The 17,091-nt window shown below is 66.0% G+C and overlaps 3 protein-coding genes across 4 annotated transcripts; 1 reads left to right on the top strand and 2 right to left on the bottom strand.

Moving 5' to 3' along the window:
- Positions 1-2,155: 2,155 nt before the first annotated feature.
- LOC142409704 (AH receptor-interacting protein-like) lies at positions 2,156-3,826 on the bottom strand. Its single transcript, XM_075501464.1, has 6 exons — positions 3,647-3,826; positions 3,338-3,517; positions 2,923-3,111; positions 2,624-2,800; positions 2,366-2,507; positions 2,156-2,253 (listed from the first exon to the last, which is right to left on the bottom strand). The coding sequence occupies exons 1-6, from the start codon at positions 3,743-3,745 to the stop codon at positions 2,156-2,158; spliced, it is 885 nt and encodes a 294-aa protein (XP_075357579.1). The 5' UTR covers positions 3,746-3,826.
- Positions 3,827-5,424: 1,598 nt separating this feature from the next.
- On the top strand, positions 5,425-10,104 carry LOC142410038 (scavenger receptor cysteine-rich type 1 protein M130-like). Its single transcript, XM_075501911.1, has 12 exons — positions 5,425-5,878; positions 5,970-6,287; positions 6,364-6,666; positions 6,743-7,057; positions 7,239-7,538; positions 7,616-7,924; positions 8,028-8,415; positions 8,518-8,657; positions 8,809-8,904; positions 9,105-9,188; positions 9,535-9,669; positions 9,857-10,104. Exons 1-12 carry the CDS (start codon positions 5,425-5,427, stop codon positions 9,970-9,972), a joined length of 2,958 nt encoding a protein of 985 aa, XP_075358026.1. The 3' UTR covers positions 9,973-10,104.
- A 246-nt stretch (positions 10,105-10,350) lies between these two features.
- On the bottom strand, positions 10,351-15,795 carry LOC142409987 (NACHT, LRR and PYD domains-containing protein 3-like). 2 transcript variants are annotated; one of them, XM_075501825.1, is made up of 7 exons: positions 15,478-15,795; positions 13,084-14,785; positions 12,384-12,518; positions 11,686-11,856; positions 11,248-11,421; positions 10,978-11,148; positions 10,351-10,816 (listed from the first exon to the last, which is right to left on the bottom strand). In XM_075501825.1, exons 1-7 carry the CDS (start codon positions 15,758-15,760, stop codon positions 10,600-10,602), a joined length of 2,853 nt encoding a protein of 950 aa, XP_075357940.1. In that variant the 5' UTR covers positions 15,761-15,795; the 3' UTR covers positions 10,351-10,599. The 2 variants fall into 2 exon arrangements, with proteins under 2 accessions (XP_075357940.1, XP_075357941.1); XM_075501826.1 differs by lacking the exon at positions 12,384-12,518.
- Positions 15,796-17,091: the final 1,296 nt, after the last annotated feature.

The raw sequence follows: 17,091 nt of genomic DNA, 5'->3' as shown, positions 1-17,091 counted from the left end.
CAAGCTGAGGTTAACTACTGGGAATTCCAACTGGCAAGCCAGGGAGACCAAGAGGTACAAGAGTGGCTAAAGCTTTGTATGGAATAAAGCTGCTTATCAAGCCCAACTGAGAACACCATTAGGAGGATTTAATACCTGGCAGCAGCACGTCCATAACTTTGCTGGTGCCTGCAGCCCATTGTGGAAATCACTGATTAAGACTCCGGAGTGGAAGTGGAGCTCAGGACATGATGATGCCCTAACTCAGGTGGAAAGAAGCTGCTCTAAGACCCTCTGCACTAAAATGACCGGTACTGGGAAAGCATCTTTCAACAGGAATTTCCCCATCTGCTGGTTCTAGGGGAGCAGGAAAATGGTTACAGCAGGTACCAGCAGCACGTGAACTGTGTCTGCTTCAGGGTCTGGACCTAAAACTCCCCAGCAGCCTGGGCTGGGCTGGTCTTTGAGGCTTTCTCCTCCCTCGCAGTCCAATCTACTCACACCCCTCCCAGGTTTTCGGGAAATGCGTCAGCAGAGTGTCACCTACATGAATGCCAGCGGGCTTTGATATGAACGGGTAGGAGAGATACGGTACAGACCTTACAAGGAGCGGGTCGTCTTGCTCCTGCGCTAACTGAACAAGGTGCAGGCTGAACTGTTGAGAAGAAAACACAATCGCAGTTACTCTTTATGGATGCAAGTGTCCTTTTTCAAGAACCCAGTAGTAAACCAAATGTACGCTTCATCAATGGGAGCACCAGATATGAGCAAGCTACAAATAGTCCTCTATGTTGCTATTAATAGAGCAGGAGAGCAAGTAGTAGGGAAACTATTAAACCCCCCTCCCCTCCAAAGAGAGTGCAGACTATTATAGACATTATTAAGAGACAAACTCTCTGAGCAGAACCCATTGCATCTCTCTGCGGACAGTGATTATGTCCATAAAGAAATAAAATACTGGAGGTATGACTGGGAAAAGGGGGATAGAAAACATGACGGGAGATGAAGAAAATGAGACTTCTCTTACAAGCTCAGAAAGCCAGTGGGAAGAAAATCTATGTAATGCATGGCAAAGTACATGGGAAGCCTGAAAACAATACTGTGAAACAGTGTAATAAGCCAGGAGATGAACTGACTCAGTTTAACTGCTGCAGTCTCGAGCCACGGGAAGGTCTGCAGCATCCTTGCTGGACTCATGAAGATGACCTGCTGTTTGTGGCTGACCAAGGGAGATGGAGAACAGCTATCTGCAGGGCAGAAGCTGCGTATCAAGGCAAGGCCCCAGCCTCAGCTGTCAGATTTTGCCCATCTGGAGCTGTATTTTCTTTCAGTTTAACCAGAGCAGCCAGTAATTCCTGCAATAGGATTTTTCATGATTAAATATCTAACCTGTGCCCTGTCGTGGTCTTGCTTAGCTTGGTTTAACAACCGAAAGCAATACTAATAACTTGGGATCCAAGAATAAAAACTGTTACAGCTCCCAAGGGAGCCTGGAGGGTTACAGCTCTTGAGAGCTGGATCCACCCATGCTGGGCACTCACAGTTAAAGCACTGCAAAAACGCTCTAAAATTATAATGACCCAATGACCTTGACGGGTTTATTTGCTTACAGGATCAGCCTTGCGGGACAACAATTTGCAGAGAAGCAGCCAGACCTACTGGGAGACACCAATCCCGTAACGGTCCCTTAAGCAAGCATGTAAATGTAGGAGGAATTTGCAAGGGGGTAGGGGAGGAAATCAAACAAGAAAGGAAAACAGTGTTTGAAACAGATGGAAAACTAAGCGCTAGCAGTACTTGCCTAGTTAAAGGCTGAAAGAATTGTGTGTTAAGCGTATACAAAAGATATATAAATATGAGTATAATCTTGCTTATGCTAAACGCAAATATATTGGCTAACTGGAAATTATACGGGGAGGGGAAAATATCCCATCACTGTCAGGGTACGAGGAGGTATTTGGGAACTTTTAAAGGACGGAGGCTTATAGAAATATTGCTCTGTACCTCTTAACGCACCCTGCTGTACAGTTAATTGCATTTACATTTTTGCAAAATTTTATTAATGATGGTAATTACAATATACTATAGAGCGAGAATGCTTATAGGTAAATACTATTATTGCAGAGCTAATGATCATGTGAACTAAGAATGAGAGTTAACGATACCACAGATAAACTTAGCATTGCCAGCAGAGCATCAGAAAAGCCTCGGCTGGGTGGGGCGGTGGGACCAGGCTCTGCAGGTACCTGCAGACGGGGTTGGCCTTGACGTTGTCTGCGGGGAGAGAGCTGCTGGGCTGGCGGAGCACGGGGCAGGGGCCTCCCCGGTACCCGCTCGCCCCATCGGCACGCCCCGCAGCCGGCCGGGCCGGCCCGTGGCTCCTTACCCTCGTACTTGTTGAGAATGGAAGAGCAGTGATCCAGCACCTCGTAGTACTCCTCGCACTGCAGCTTGCATTGGCAGTAATTTAGCAGCAGGGGTGTGATCTTCTGGTCGAGCTCGATCCAGTCCGGAGAGCCGGGCTGCTCCTGCAGGACGAGACAGAGCCGGCGGGGGGGAGTGAGGGGAAGCTCCCAAGCCCCGCGCTCCAGGAGGGATGCGGGGAGGCCCGTGTGCACCCCAGAGAGGGGCCGGGGAGCCCCACCTTCATCTGCAGGTTCTTGAGACAGGCGATGGCGTCGTAGTATTTGGCAGCTGCCTCCCGCACCTTGCCCTGCCGGTACAGCTCGTTGCCCTCCTTGTGGATCAGGGGTACGGCCTGCAGCTTCTCCTCGTCCGTCATGGCCCACGGGTCCTGCCGGTAGGAGCCGGGTGCCTCCACCTGCCGGCACCCCGGGGTGAGGGCAGAGCCCCGGCGCCCTCCCGCCCGCGCCCTCCGCCCGGGGCAGGGGTGCTGGAGGCCGCCCCCGAGCTCCCCTCGGCCGGCGCGAGCGGGCGCCTCACCTTGAGCACTTCGATGTCGAAGATGAGGGGCTGGGGGTTCTTCTGCAGCTCGTCGAGGTCGGGGTAGCCCAGGGAGTAGTGCTCGTGCAGCTGGGCGATGCTGCAGCAGTGCCGCTGCCCCTCCAGCGGGTCCTTCCCCGCCGCGATGTTGCGCAGGCTCTTGGACACCAGCGGGTAGAGCACCACGTGCTGTGGGGCGGCGGGAGGCGGCGCTGGCCCGGGGCCGCACCGGGGGAGGCCGGGGGGGCGGGGGCCGGGAACCGGGACGCCCCCGGGGCCGGGGCCCAACGAGGCGGCCGCGCGCCCCGCCCCCTGGCCGCCGACCACGCCCCCCCGAGGAGCAGAGCCCGCCCCACCGCGGCCCCGCCCCGCCCACCGCCCGCCGCCCCGCCCCCGCCGGCCGGCCCCGCCCCACCTTGGCGTCGCAGCGGAAGCGGGCGCGCTCCCCCGGCCGCATGGTGCGGAGCGCCGCCTCCCACACCGGCAGCTTGAACTTCTTGCCGGCGATCAGCTCCATGGGCTTCCCCCGCGCCCGGCTGTCGTCCAGCGGCGTCTCCTCGTCCCCGCACCGCAGCGTCCGGTAGTGGAAGGTGGCCTGAGGGGACAGAGTAGGCCGCGGCGTCACCATGGAGACGCGGGGGGGGGGCGCGCATGCGCGCCTGGCCCGTTCCCCACTTCCCCCCCCCACGCCCCCCCGCCCCGGAGGCGGTGGTGCGGCTCTGACCTTGGTGCCGTCGCGGAAGTCGGGCAGCGGCCCGGTGCCCTCCCGCAGCACCTCCTTGTGCACGCCGTCCGCCCGCAGCTGCTCGACCTCCTGCGCCATCGTCCCCGCGCCGCGCCCCGCCTCGGCCGCCTCCGCCGCCGCTCGGCTCTTTCCGGAGCGACGAGGCCGCGCGGCGGCGCCCCCTACCGGCAGGGAGTGCGCGCCGCGGGGGGCGGTGGCGCCGGGCGGGGGGCGGTGGCGCCGGGCGGGGGGCGGGGCCAAGCCCCGGCCCCGGCCCCGGTTCCCGCCATGGCCCGACCCCCCCTTGAGGAGACAAGGGAGGGCTTCCGCGATAACCGGCTCCCGTGACGCTCGGCCGCGTCCGGGATGTCGGCCGCGTCGGGATGTCGGAATCGCTCCGACATCCCGGGTGACGCCGACGTTGGGGCCGGCCCCACGAGCCGTCCCGGGGCGATTCGGGGACGTTTGCAGGTGGCGGGTCCCCGGTCCCTCACGGAGGCCGGCGGCACGTGGCGGTGCTGCCCACGCCGCCTGCGGCTGCGTCCCCGCGGATCCCCCCCGCGCGGTCACGATGCCGCCGGCGGCCGCTGCCGCGCGCGGCCCCTCGGCCACCTGCGTTTCCTGGCTGCCGCCGCGCCGGCCACCGGCAGCGGGCGGCTGGGCCCTTCCGCCGCCGTCACGGTTTGGGGCCGTTACCACGCGTTTTGGTGGCTTTGCCCGGGGCTGCGCAGCTGCAGCCTTTCGATGCGAACCCGCCCGCCGCGTCGCCCCCTCCTCGCCCCGCTCCGCGTCCCACCGCCCCGGCGAGGCCGCGGCTGCCGGCACCGCTCGGCGGTGACGGAGCCCACCAGGTCCCGCGGCCGTGGGCGGCTCAGCCCTGCCCTCGTCCTCGGGGGAGCTCCTTCTCCCTTCCACCCCCTGCGCCCGTCGGCTTTTGCTGGTGCTCGGTCCCAGCGTAGCCAGGTGGGTCCCACCGCCCCGGCACCGTGTCGGCTCCGTGCCCCCGTTGGTGGCATCACCGCGGGCAGATGCCGGTGCGCAAAAGCACGGCGTTATCAGTAGCGCTGCAGGTGGCCGGGGAGCCGCGTGCGGTCGACGGCGACGCCGGGTCCTCGCCCGGGGGGAAACCACCTCCTTCCTGCCCGCGCTGCGAGGCGAGCACGGGGGCACACCTGCAGGCAGCGCGGGCAGCGCCGCCATGTGCTGCCGGCCTCCACGAGGCGCCGGGGATGTGCCACCTGCAAACACCGCGGTGAGCCTGGGGGTGGCTTTCGCCTCCGTGCCCCCCTGCAGGGGTCCGCGGGCACCCCTGGGGAGGGGAGCACCCCAAGGACGGGTGCCGGCGTGCTGGGGTCTTTGGGCTTTGCCCCGTGCCGGTGCTGAGGGCGGCCCCGTGGAGGCTTTGGTAGATTTTGGGGCGAACCCTGTCGCCGTTGGGACTGGGCTCTTGCCGGGCTCCGGCAGCAGGGTCAGCCCCACGGGGGGACACGGGTGGGAAGGGCCCACGCGTCTCATGCCGGCGGCAGGTGCCCTGCGGGGGGGCTGGCTCCCCTCGGGGACATCCGGGCACCAACCCACCGTGGTGAGGTGTGTGACGCCAGAAGCGGAGCCGAGCCTCATATTTGGTCACGGAGCAGGTTATTGGAGGCCGGGGCCCCGCCAGCCGGGAGATAACCCGCCTGATAACGGCTCAAAAGGTGCTGCCGCCTCCATTGGCTCCCGGCTGCGGCACTGCCTATATATCACCCGCCCCGCGCCGGGGGGGCCGGGACGGCAGGATGGTGCCCATCAGGGCGCTGGGGCTGCTCCTGTGTGTGCAGCTCTGCGGGGGTGAGCGCCGGGGCGGGGGGCAGCCGTGGGGCAGGGACCCCTCCCGGCCCCGGGCTGGGCTCAGCACCCTCCTCGCCGCAGGCACCGGGGAACTGCGGCTGGTGGACGGCGGCGGGCGCTGCGCCGGGAGGGTGGAGGTGAAGTACAAAGGCGAGTGGGGCTCCGTCTGCAGCTACGACTTCGACTGGGAAGCCCGTTGGGCCATCGTGGTGTGCCGGCAGCTGGGCTGCGGCCCGGTGGCCAGGGCGTCCCCCTATGCCCCGTTTGGGCAGGGCACCGGCCGGATCTGGCTCCAGCCCTTCTTCTGCCTGGGCAACGAGGCGGTGCTGCATGACTGTCCCAACTTCGGCTGGGGAAGGCACTTCTGCAACCACGAGCGGGATGTGGGGGTGACCTGCGCAGGTGAGGTGGGGAGGACGGCCGTGCCGGGACGCCCGCCACGTGCCGGGGCATCCCCCCGCGGGGCTGAAGCCGTGCTGGTGCCCCGGTGCAGAGGCGGTGGAGCTGAGGCTGGTGGCTGGCTGGGGTCCCTGCGCCGGGAGGGTGGAGGCGAAGCTGCGGGGCCTCTGGGGCTCGGTGGCGGATGACAACTGGGACATGGAAGACGGCGAGGTGGTGTGCCAGCAGCTGGGCTGCGGCTCGGTTGCCGATGTCTCCGCTGCCGTGGCCCCCTTCGACAAAGGGGACGGTCCCATCAGCCTGGCTTTGATCGACTGCCGCGGGGACGAGGCCGCCCTCTGGGACTGCGAGGTCCGCGGCTGGGGACCCTACACCGGCATTCATGACTACGACACCGCCGTCATCTGCCAAGGTAGGAGCCGGGTGAGGGAGGGGCGTGCCGGTCCCAGCACGTCCCTCACCGTTGACCCTCGTGCCTCTCCCGGCAGGGTTTGCCCGGCTGGTCGGCGGCGACGGTGCCTGCGCGGGGCGGCTGGAGGTGCGGCGGGGCAAAGCCTGGACCAGCGTCTGCGAGGACCACGTGGACATCAAGGCCGCCCAGGTGGTCTGCCGGGAGCTGGGCTGCGGCACAGTGCTGGCCGTCCCCGGCAGCAGCCCGTTTGGGGCAGGAACACGGCAGCTCTGGGAGGAGGGGTTCGAGTGCACCGGCACCGAGCCCCTCCTTGCCGCCTGTGCCCGGCGGCCGCCCCGTAACGAGGGCTGCACCGGCCACGCCAGCATCATCTGCTCCTGTAAGCGCTGGGGATGCCGGGGGGGGTCGAGGGCTCCCTGCACGGTCGTCCCCCTGCAACGCCATTTCTGCCGCAGCCTACACGGGTTTCCGGCTGGCGGACAACAGCTCGGGCTGCGCCGGGCGGGTGGAGGTGGAAGCAGAGGGGACGTGGGGGTCCCTCTGCGCCACCGGCTGGGACCTGCCCGACGCCCACGTCCTTTGCCACCACCTCGGCTGCGGCCCCGCTGCCGCCGTGCCCCCCGGAGGCTCCTTCGGCGGGGGGGACGGGCCGCTGCGGCAGGACACCTTTGGCTGCGGCGGGAGCGAGCGGCACCCGGGCGAGTGTGCCGCGGTGGTGCTGGGGAAGCCCGCCTGCCCCCCCGGCCACGCTGCCGCCGTCAACTGCTCAGGTCTGTATGGCACCCGCCGGGAAAACCCTTGCAGGGCTTTTTGGGACACCTCAGAAATCGCGAGCGGAGGACGCAGGGGCACGTCGGGGCGAGGGGAGGGCTGAAGCAGGGCCCCGCCGCCCCCTCAGGGCCCCCCCAGCGCTGGTGCCACAGCCCCACGGCGCTGCCGGGGATTTTGCAGGCATCGCCGAGCCCCTGCGGCTGGTGGAGGGGGAGAGCCGGTGCGACGGGCGGCTGGAGGTCGCCTCGAGCCCCGGGGCCTGGGCCCGCGTGCTGGTGGGGCTGCGGGGTGCCCGGGATGCCAGCGTGGTGTGCCGGCAGCTGGGCTGTGGCGTGCCGGAGAAGGTCTATGCCGTGCCGGGCTCGGGCGCTACAGGGCCGCGGTGCGCCGGCACCGAGGAGAGCCTGGCCACGTGCAACGTCTCGGGGACGGCCACCGCACCGACCGGCAGCCCCGAGGAGGTGGCCGTCGTCTGCTCGGGTGAGTGCCCTGCCAAGGGCCGGGGGGGCCGGCACCCCGAGCGGCCGCCCCAGCCCGGTCCCCTCCGTGCCCCGCAGGCAGCCGGCGGGTGAGGCTGGTGGGCGGCCCCGGGCGCTGCGCCGGGCGGGTGGAGGTCTACGTCAACGGCACCTGGGGCAGCGTCTGCCAGGAAACCTGGGACCTCCAGGATGCCGCCGTCGTCTGCCGCCAGCTGGGCTGTGGAACAGCGCTGGCGGCACCCGGCTCGGCTCGCTTCGGTCCCGGCACGTGGCCGCCGTGGCCGGATGCCGGTGGCTGCGCCGGGACCGAGGAGTCTCTCTGGGACTGTCCGGCCTCGGCGCGGCACGGCTGCCGGCGCGGTGGCGGGGCAGGAGCCGTCTGCTCAGGTCGGTGCCGTGCGCCCCCGGCTCGGGGACCGTCCCCCTCTCCCTGGGTGGGGGTGCCCGGCGGCCCGGCCGTGCCGTGACCCCCTCCCGCACCCCCTTGCAGAGCAGCTCTCCCTGCGGCTCGTGGGCGGCAGCAGCCGCTGCGAGGGGCACCTGGAGGTGCTCTACAACGGCACCTGGGGCCGCGTGTGCGCCAACGGCACCAGCCCCGCCACGGCCGCCGCCGTCTGCCGGCAGCTGGGCTGTGGGGCCGGCGGGAGGCTGGGGGCTGCCCCCGCCCGGGACCCGGCCCCCGCCTGGCTGGCCTGGGTGGGCTGCAAGGAGGGGGCCCGCTCGCTCTGGCACTGCCCCTCGGCACCCTGGAGCCTGCAGGCCTGCAGCCTCGGCAGGGACGCCCGCGTCTCTTGTGACGAGGACGGCGATGGCACCAGCGGGACGCCCACCCCGTCCCCAGGGAGCCGCTGCCCGGAGGGTGCCGCGTGCACAGGTAGCTCTGCCCGTGCCCGCAGCCCCCCACGCCGCGCCGCGCCGGCCACGGTCCCCGTCCTCACGCCACCTGACGATGTCCCCGCAGGTGTCCCCAGCGGCAGCACCCCGGCGGCGGCGGCGGCGGCGGCGGCGGCAGGGACCCTGCCGGTGCCCACGGTCCTGTGCGCGGTCTTGGGGACGCTGCTGTGCCTGGCCCTGGGTGTCCTGGCCGCGCAAGCGTGCCGTGCCTGGGCGCGGCGCCGAGGTGGGTCCCGGCGGGTGGGTGCCGGGGCAGAGCCGGTTTGGGGGGTCCTGGGGCTCCCCCGCCGCGGGGCGGCTCGGAGGGTGGGCAGCGGGTGACCCCGGTGCCACCCACCGTCCCCACGGCCCCAGGCGAGCACTGCCCATCGTTTCAGGCCCCGGCAGAGCCGCGGACGCCGTCTCCGATGCCGTCTACGAGGAGCTGGACTACGCCCTGACGCCGGAGTACCAGGAGGTGCCCAGTCCCTCGGGTCGGTGCAGCCCCCCCGTGCCCTGCAGCTCTCCCCAGAGCGGGGGGCTCTGCCCCGCGGCCCCGCCGCAGCACTGGGTGCTGGCGATGCGGCACCAGCTCGTCCCCCGGTCCCACCGCAGCCCCGCTCTGTGGCGAGGGGCCGTGCTGCCCGCGGTGCCGGCTCCGGCCGCCCCCGACACCCCGTCCTCCCCCTGCCAGGCTCCCTGTCTGAGAGGTCGGGGACGAAGCTGCCGGATTACACCGGGGACAGCATGGAGGAGAGTGACCCCAGGGAAGCCCCAGGTAGGGGCACGGGGGCAGGAACCTGGCGGGGAGCCCCGGGGAGAGGGGACACGGCCAGGCACCGGGCTGGGGAGCCGAGGGGATACGGCCAGGCACCGGGCTGGGGAGCCGAGGGGACACGGCCCCCCCTCGCCCGGGCGAGCCCAGCTCAGCCGCTGCTCTCATCAGCGCGCCAGCAAAGCATCCCCTTTCCCTGCGGATTAATCCCTGCTGCAGCTCTGGCTGAGAGCCTGCAGCCCCAGTGCCACCAGGACGTCCCCGGTGGCGCGGCTGGAGGGGGGTGGCACAGTCGGAGCCCCTGCCACCGCCTCCGGTTCACTCCCGTCCACCCCCGTGCCTGTCCCAGACTCCCTTGCCCAGCACGGCCCCCCGGATGGCTACGACGATGCCGTGGCCGTGCCGGAAGAGTCCCCCGCGCCCGGCGCAGGGGACGCTCCCGAGGGGATGGCACAGACGAGCTGGGACTGTGTCCCACCCACAGGTAAGAGGGGCCACAGCCGCCCTGTCCCCTGGAGAGCCACCTCCGGGGGGCTCGGCTGCGGTGGCGGGCAGGGAGCAGGGAGCAGGCAGTGAATCCATGGGGGCTGCGGCAAGACCCCAGCCGGGGCCTGGCAGGAGGGACACAAAGCAGCCCCCCCCTAAGGCACCAGCCTTTGCTGTCCCCTAAGGTGGGAGCTCCGTCCCCCCAGGTCCCCCAGGAGCCACACGGGACCCCCCGGCACAGCCCCCGGGGGGCAGAGACTACGATGATGTTGGCATCGGCACCCTGGGGACGTCGCTGTGAGGATGCCTGGGCCGCACCGCAGGCGTCCCTGGGGACACGCATGCAGGGCGGTGGGGCTCTGTCCCCAAGAAGGGGTGGCCCTGGCCACGGAGGTCACCTCTCCCTGCCCAGGACCGCAGCACAGCAGCAAAAGAGCTCCCGTGTCCCTCCCCCGAGCAGCGCCACAGGGCGGGCTTTTTTTTTTAAATTTCACTGTGAATGTCTCTTTTTTTCTATTAAAACCCCAAACTGCCTGGAGACTCCTTTCCAGGGCCGGCATCTTGCTCCCGGCTACATCGGCCATCCCTTGGGGACGTGGGGCAGGAGCTGCACCCACAAACGCATCCCTGGGCGTGGCGGAGACGGGGGAGGCTGGGGAAGAGCACAGGGGGATTCCTGGGACCGGCCCCAGAGCCTTTATTTAGCATCGGCAAACGCTCACACAGCTATTCCCACCCACACGCGTGGGGAGGCGGAAGAGGGAAGGCCCCAGCCCAGCTCTGACCCGACCCCCAGCAGACGCAGGCAGGACCTCCTGCCCTGTCCCCCCACGCGTGGGGCAGGCTCAGACCCAGGGAGGCTTCCCCCCGCCTTGGGCGGCGCTGAGAGCTGGGCCGGAAAGGGCCCCGGTTGTTGCAAGGACCTCTGCTAAAGGAGGGGAGCTCTCCTGAAGGAGGGGAGCACCCTCCTGCCCCCCGGCCCCCCCGCGCCCGGCAGGACCCCGCGGCGGAAGGGCAGCCGGGCCATGGCCCCCGCCTGCGGCACGTCCTGCTCGAGGAGGTACCCGATCTTCAGGTCAGGCTTGAGTGCCCGCAGAGCGGCCAGCTCCTGCAGCGCTTCCTCGCTTAACGCGGAAGTGCTCAGTCTTTAAATAGGGGAAGAAAAGGAGAAGAGCTGTTAAAAACCACCCTCTGCTCTCCTGGGCGCTGGGATGCTGGAATCCCCCTCCCTGTCCCGCAGCATCCGACCCCAGGGTGCTGGCACAGGGGCGCTGGGGATGGAAGGGGGACGTGCCGGGCACCTTACCCCAGCGCCCGCAGCGAGCAGGCGGGATGCCGGAGCTGCTGGCAGAGCTGCAGGACACCGTCGGCTCCCAGCTCGTTGTCGCTCAGGTCCAGGCAGGCGAGGCGCGGGCTCTCCACCAGCCGAGCGGCCAGGGCTTGGCAGCAGGCGCCCGTCAGCCGACAGCTCCCCAGCCTGTGGGACCAAGGCAAACAGGGACACGGGGGTTTGACCGGCCGCTTGGTGAGCTGCTCCGGGCGGGAAGGAGGGAACGCCGGCCCCGTGGCCCCTTACCGCAGCGTCTGCAGCCGGCAGGCGTGGTGCCGGAGCCCCTCGCACAGCAGCTGCACGCCGGCATCGCGCAGCCCCTCGCTGAAGGACAAATCCAGCTCCTCCAGGCACGGGCTGGCGCCCAGCGCGGCGGCGAGATCCTCGCAGCAGGCGCTGGTGAGGCGGGAGTACCGCAGCCTGCCGAGGACCCGCAGGAAAGAGCCTCGGAGCCAGCCCGAGGGCCCCCCCGGCGCCACCCCACCACGGGGACGGTCCCTACCCCGGTGCCGCTGCTTTCGAGCTCCTCACCCTGGCAGAGCGGGACAGAGGGACGACGCCACCCCGGAGGGACTTTTTCGGGGTGCCTCCCCAGCCCTCTGCTCCTCCTCCCCGTGGGTCTGGCCGCCTGGGAGACGCCCACGGGGAGCCAGGGGGACGCCCGGGGGAGCCGGGGCCACTCACCGCAGGACGCGCAGGCGGCAGCCGGGCTGCCGCAGCCCCTCGCAGAGCAGGCGCACGCCGCCGTCGCCCAGCGTGCCGTCGCCCAGCTCCAGGCGGGCCAGGCTGGGGTGTTGGGCCAGGAGGGCCGCCAGCTCCGCGCAGCAGGGCCCCGAGAGCCCGCACCACCACAGCCTGCGGGGAGAGGCGCAGGGAAGAGAGGGGCTCATCGCGCCTGCCCCGCCCGCCCACACACGGCCAATCAGTGAGCGTGGAGGGACCACACCCTCCCACCACACGGCCAATCAGTCAGCGTGGAGGGACCACACCCTCCCACCACACGGCCAATCAGTCAGCGTGGAGGGACCACACCCTCCCACCACACGGCCAATCAGCACGGAGGCACCACACCCACCCACTGTAGGGCCAATTGGCATGGGGACCACGCCCTCCCACCCCCAGCCAATCAGCATGGAGGGGCCGCGCCCTCCCGCAGCCCCTGGGGCCCGGCCTCACCCCCAGCCCCGCGCTGCCGGTCCGGGCGCAGCGGGGCAGTGGGGGCTGCGTCCCCCTGCAGCTCCCGGCCCCTCCGCTTCGGGTGCCCCCCACCCGCACCCCACCGCCAGCCGGGGCGGCCAGGCCCCGGCCACGCACCCTCCCCGTGCCGGCAGCAGCACCGCGGCCGCCGTTTGGGCTCAGCGTCGAGGACGCAGGTCTCTTACCGGAGCGCCCGCGCGTTGCTGCCCGGGTGCCGCAGCGCCTGGCAGAGCAGGTGGATGGGGGAGTGCAGCTCCTCCTGCCGCCGCTCAGCGAGGGGACGGGGACGGGGACGGGGACCTCCTCCCGAGGCACCCGAGCTGCGGGAGGACAGAGCCCCGGGGGGCACGGGCAGCCCTCACCGGCACCGGGAGCTCCCGGCTTCGACACCGGCACGCAACCCCCCCGAGCAGTGCTCGCCAGCGGCTCGCAGGAGGTCTCCGCGGGTGGGACCTCCGCGGCCTCGGAGACGCAAAGGAGCACGAGCGTCACCGCTGGAGTTACCTGCTCCCAAGCAAAGCTCGAGGCGCACTCGAAATTTCAGCACCGGGGATCTCCCCTTTGCGTGCGAGAAGGGGGACGTGAAGCCAAACCAACGCCCAGGCGCAGGCGGGCCTGTTCGGGCTGGGGAAGGCGAGCCGAGACGCTCCAACTGCATCAATCCCGCCGCCTGCAGCCGACGGAGGAGCCCGCGTGATCCTTATTCTCCCATAATTCTCCCCAAGACAAAGTAAAATCCTCCGCTGAGGAATCAGCCTCCCAGTGGAAGGACAAGCTGGTCTTTGGGTGGAAGGAGCCGAAATGCCTTTAAAACCTCCCTTTGGGGTGGAGAAGGAGAATTCTGTGCGATTTTGGGTCGCTAGAGCAGAGAGGGGCAGTACTTACCGAGGCACCGACGCAGCCAGCTCCTCCCCGGGATCCGGCCGGTCGAAGGAGCATCCCCGGAGGGTGACGCAGCCCAGCCCGGCCCACTGCCTGATGCAGAAGGAAAGAGCCATTTGGTCGTACAGGGTCAACCTGATGTCCTGCAAGTCTATGGCGGTGAAACGAGCCAACGCACTTTGCGCGAAGCTCTTCTCATTCGTCTCGAACACAAAGTGGAACGTGTCCAACTCTGAAACCTTCAGCGCTTGGCTGGGCTGGGAGATGCCGCTGTGCCTCCCCTGAAGCCACCTCAGCGTATCTTCCCTGGCTTGCGGTGAAATTCTGCACCCGATGACGTCCTCGGCGTACTCTCTTGATTTTTGGCTTACCAGACCAAACAGGAACCGCACCGTTAAGTTCAAATCCTTCCTGGATTTGCTATAGCTTTCTAATAACATATTCACATCCTTTGCGAGAGCCCCGCAGTCGCCGACCATTTCCTCGTCGTCCTCCAGAACATAAAACATGGCTGCAAAAAACTCCTGGAGGTGCAGGTGGGTGAAGCTGTAGATGTTCCCATGGTCTACGCCTTTCTTTGAGATCTTCTCGTTGAGAAAGATGGGGAGAAGTTCTGGCTGGTCCAAGCCACAGTCCTTGATTTCCTTCTCCTCAAAGAGGACCTTGTGCTTCCAGACGCCGTCAGCAGCCAAGGAGCAGAGCTTGCGCAGGAACTGCTGGAGCTCCTGCGGCTTGTCCCTGCCTCTGCACCTCATTAACCAGGAGAGGTAAAAGACGCTGATCTGCGTGATGGTTTTAGAGCACTCGACGAGGTTTTTCTTCTTGTAAAGCTCCTGTTCGAGGATGGTGCAGATGGTCCAGCTCATGACGGGGATGATGCACAAGCTGTAGAGGATCTTGTTGCCTCTGGCAAACCTGAAGGCCACGTCGGCTTTGTTGTCGTTCTCAAAATACCTGTGGAAATACTCCTCCCTCACGGCTGCCGAAAATCCCAGTATTTCCGCGTAATACTCACCCTCCAGGCACCGCCCCAGGCTTCGAAGAGCCGTCGGCCTCGTGGTGACGAGCAAGGAGGACTCGGGGAGAACAGTCTTCTTCAACAAGCTTATCACGGTGGTTTCCAGCGGCTTCGCTTCCCTGGGGTCAGAGCTCAGCTCATCTTCAGGCTGAACCAGGGAAAATCCCAGGGCCTCAAAGCCATCAAAAATGAACAGGATCTTCTTCTGGTCATCCAGGATCTTCCCAGCCGGCGTCCTCCTGTGAGGGCAGCACTTTGAAACCAGGTCTGCCACGCTCGCTTCCTTGGTAAAGGCGATGTCCTTACAGTCTATGCAGAAGATGTAGTCAAACTGCGTGTAGAGGGTCCCTTCCACCCACTCCGCCATCACCTTCCTGACCGTCATCGTCTTCCCCATCCCCGGGGCCCCCACCAGCACCACGACCTGCGGCGTTTGCCCGTCTTCGTCGGGTCTGAAAAGCGTCTGCGCCGTGACGGTGATGGCGGCTGCTCCGCTGCCGGTGTCGGCACATCCGCGGCTGGCACCCACAGCTTCATGCTCACCTCCGCGCTCGCTCTGAGGCGTCCTGGTGATGGCCAGGTCAGTGTAGCGGCTGCTGACGGACAAGCTCTCCCCGAGACAGGAGTTCGCTTCTTTGTACCGGAGGAACTCCCTGACCACGTGCTCTCTGTACTTCTGCTTGTAATCTGCGCCGGCGAGAGGCAGAGTCAGTCCCAAGCACAGCCAGATTCCCAAGGAGCTCCTACCCAGCCCGACCGCGCTCCCGACACACCAACGGGACACTTGGTTCAACGCTCAGGGCTTTCCGAAGCCTGGCAGAGGCAACAAGGACATCGTCCGCGAGAATTTCAGGCCTCCGGTCAGCTGGGGGGGTCCTTCTCCTGTCCCGGGTCCCCCCATCATCCTGCTCCATCAACTCCTGTTTTAACCACCCTGCAATCCTCATCCTCCCTGGGAGCAAATGCAATTGCCTGGGGCCACCCGCGGCCTCCGTCCCCTTCTGCTTGGGCCCCTGGGGCCAAAGGCACCGTCCCTGGGCTCCCAGGGACGCCTCCAGCGGCAAAGTGCTACCAAATACGAGCTCTGCAGAGATGTCCTTAATCCCCGTCCCAGGAGGAAAGGCTCTGCCCAGCTGCCTGCCAGGCAGCGCTGAGAGCTGAAGGCTCTTTTCTGGGAGCAGAAGGAGCCTGGCAGTAAGTGGGGACAGCAAGAGGAGAGGTCACTACAGCCCTCCCACTAAGAGGATCACAGCAGGACATCTTTGTGTTTCCAGGCTCCCTGGGAAAGCAAAACCTGCTCTTACCAACTTCTACCTGTCTCCAGGATCACCCAAGGGAAAAAGAGACAAAGAAAAGCAAAATTGGCTCCGGCTGCCTACCTTTCACCTTCTCATCCAGGAGTTTCTCTGCAAGGTCCCTCTGGTTCATCTCTCGGAACAGCCCAATCGCTACGTCCATCGCGGCGTCTTTGCCGTAGTTCTCGCCCATGCAGCTGGCGAGCGCGCAAGGGCGGGTGGCCTTCACCAGCGAATCCTTGGGGATATTCCGTCCTCCTTCCACGTGAACCTCCGATAACTTGGTCTTAAACTCCTGAAAGCCTTTAGGTGTGAGACCCCGCAGCGCTTGTAAGAGAACGGCTAACGCATGCTCTTCGCCTGCCATCACAGGCTGCCACCTGAAAATACCAAAGCTTAGAAATCACGGCTACACCATGGCAAGAGGTTTTGGAGCTGGGCACCGAGTTCGTCCCATACAGCCCGGTTCTTCCTGCGCTGGAAAGGCTGGAGACAGTCACCCCGGCACGGCAAGGTCACTAGGGCTGCAGGATCCGGCACCGCGGGCATGTCTCCCCTGGGATGGGGCACAGGAGAGAGAAAAGCACCCGAAAAAGCATCACGGGAGTTTCTAACCAGACTGGGAGCTGCAGCCCCTCGGGACAGAATCCCCCCTGGCCCCGGGAACAGCCCGGTCCCCACGGCCCCACGCGGCCGGTCGCCCACGCCACCCTGCCCGCGCCATCCCTCGGTGCGGCGCGGCAGGCCGTGCCGCAACGCACTCACCGCACCGCCTGGGCGCCGGGATGGCGGGGCCCTGCCGCAGGAACCCGAGCGCTGCCCGAAATCCCCGTCCCGCGGTTTTCGTACAGGCAGGGTTTCGCTTTTCGACAGCAGCCTGACATCCGGCACACCCTTCCTCTTCCCCGGCCATGGGGCAGCTCGCCAGCTGGCCGCCACAAAACCACCTGGATGGGCAATTTAATTCCCAAAGGATTCCCAGCAATAAACTCACAAGGAAAATGCTCTTTTGGGGGGGAAAAGGCAGCTTTAGGAAAGCGCACCAATGCTCGCAGACGCCGCAGCCCCTCTCCTGCCTCTCGCCTCCCCCGTGCCAGCAGCTCACCCTCCTCCTAACAACAGGTTGTGGGTTTGACTGAAAAACCACCAAGCCCCTGAATTTCTAAGCCTTCCAGAGTAACCGTGCTTTGCTCGGGGTCCCCAAGCCATTTACTAGCCTTGTCTTGGTAAGAAAAGTCACGGAGCCTCCTCCTCCCTCTCCTCCTCCTTCGGGGCTCCTTATTTCTGGTATCGCTCTTCTCCTCCCCATTTGCAGTCTCCCATGTCTTTAGGAGACAAATAATACCATCCCACAGCTCTCCGGGAGCAGATCCGGCTGGAATTATTTTCCTGTGAATTCAGGAAATCAGAAGGAAGCTGCAGCTTCCTGCAGGGATTACTGCCTGCTGCAGCTTTCACCCTGGAGCAAGGAGGACCTCCAAGGGAACCCCATCACAGGCAACGTGAAGCTAAATTTAGATGCTTGCAAATGCAGAGTAGGATAGAGAAATTAAAAATAGCTGCAGGAAATGGAGAATTAGACTGGGAGCCGTCAGAGGAAGAGGCTTATCGGGGTGATATGTATGAAAGGGAAAGGGAAAAGGAGCTGGGAACAACAGTTGCTGCCCCAGTGTAACAGCTACCCCGGGGCTGGTCAGG

The sequence above is a fragment of the Mycteria americana genome, chromosome 5, assembly GCF_035582795.1.
Source record: "Mycteria americana isolate JAX WOST 10 ecotype Jacksonville Zoo and Gardens chromosome 5, USCA_MyAme_1.0, whole genome shotgun sequence".
Lineage (NCBI taxonomy): Eukaryota > Metazoa > Chordata > Aves > Ciconiiformes > Ciconiidae > Mycteria > Mycteria americana.
This window is presented reverse-complemented; position numbering and strand designations above follow the sequence as displayed.

What these genes read in the sequence shown, in the direction of transcription:
- LOC142409704 (XM_075501464.1), bottom strand. Translation starts at nt 3,745, where the DNA reads ATGGCGCAGGAGGTCGAGCAGCTGCGGGCGGACGGCGTGCACAAGGAG. An exon ending in TCGACATCGAAGTGCTCAAG is followed by an intron (nt 2,801 to 2,922) that starts GTGAGGCGCCCG and finishes GGGTGCCGGCAG; the next exon opens with GTGGAGGCACCCGGCTCCTA. An exon ending in CATTCTCAACAAGTACGAGG is followed by an intron (nt 2,254 to 2,365) that starts GTAAGGAGCCAC and finishes CTCTCCCCGCAG; the next exon opens with ACAACGTCAAGGCCAACCCC.
- LOC142410038 (XM_075501911.1), top strand. Translation starts at nt 5,425, where the DNA reads ATGGTGCCCATCAGGGCGCTGGGGCTGCTCCTGTGTGTGCAGCTCTGC. An exon ending in TGTGGGGGTGACCTGCGCAG is followed by an intron (nt 5,879 to 5,969) that starts GTGAGGTGGGGA and finishes GCCCCGGTGCAG; the next exon opens with AGGCGGTGGAGCTGAGGCTG. An exon ending in GGTGCCGCGTGCACAGGTAG is followed by an intron (nt 8,416 to 8,517) that starts CTCTGCCCGTGC and finishes CAGCGGCAGCAC; the next exon opens with CCCGGCGGCGGCGGCGGCGG.
- LOC142409987 (XM_075501825.1), bottom strand. Translation starts at nt 15,760, where the DNA reads ATGGCAGGCGAAGAGCATGCGTTAGCCGTTCTCTTACAAGCGCTGCGG. An exon ending in CCTGGATGAGAAGGTGAAAG is followed by an intron (nt 14,786 to 15,477) that starts GTAGGCAGCCGG and finishes TCGCCGGCGCAG; the next exon opens with ATTACAAGCAGAAGTACAGA. An exon ending in TGCTCGCTGCGGGCGCTGGG is followed by an intron (nt 10,817 to 10,977) that starts GTAAGGTGCCCG and finishes CCCTATTTAAAG; the next exon opens with ACTGAGCACTTCCGCGTTAA.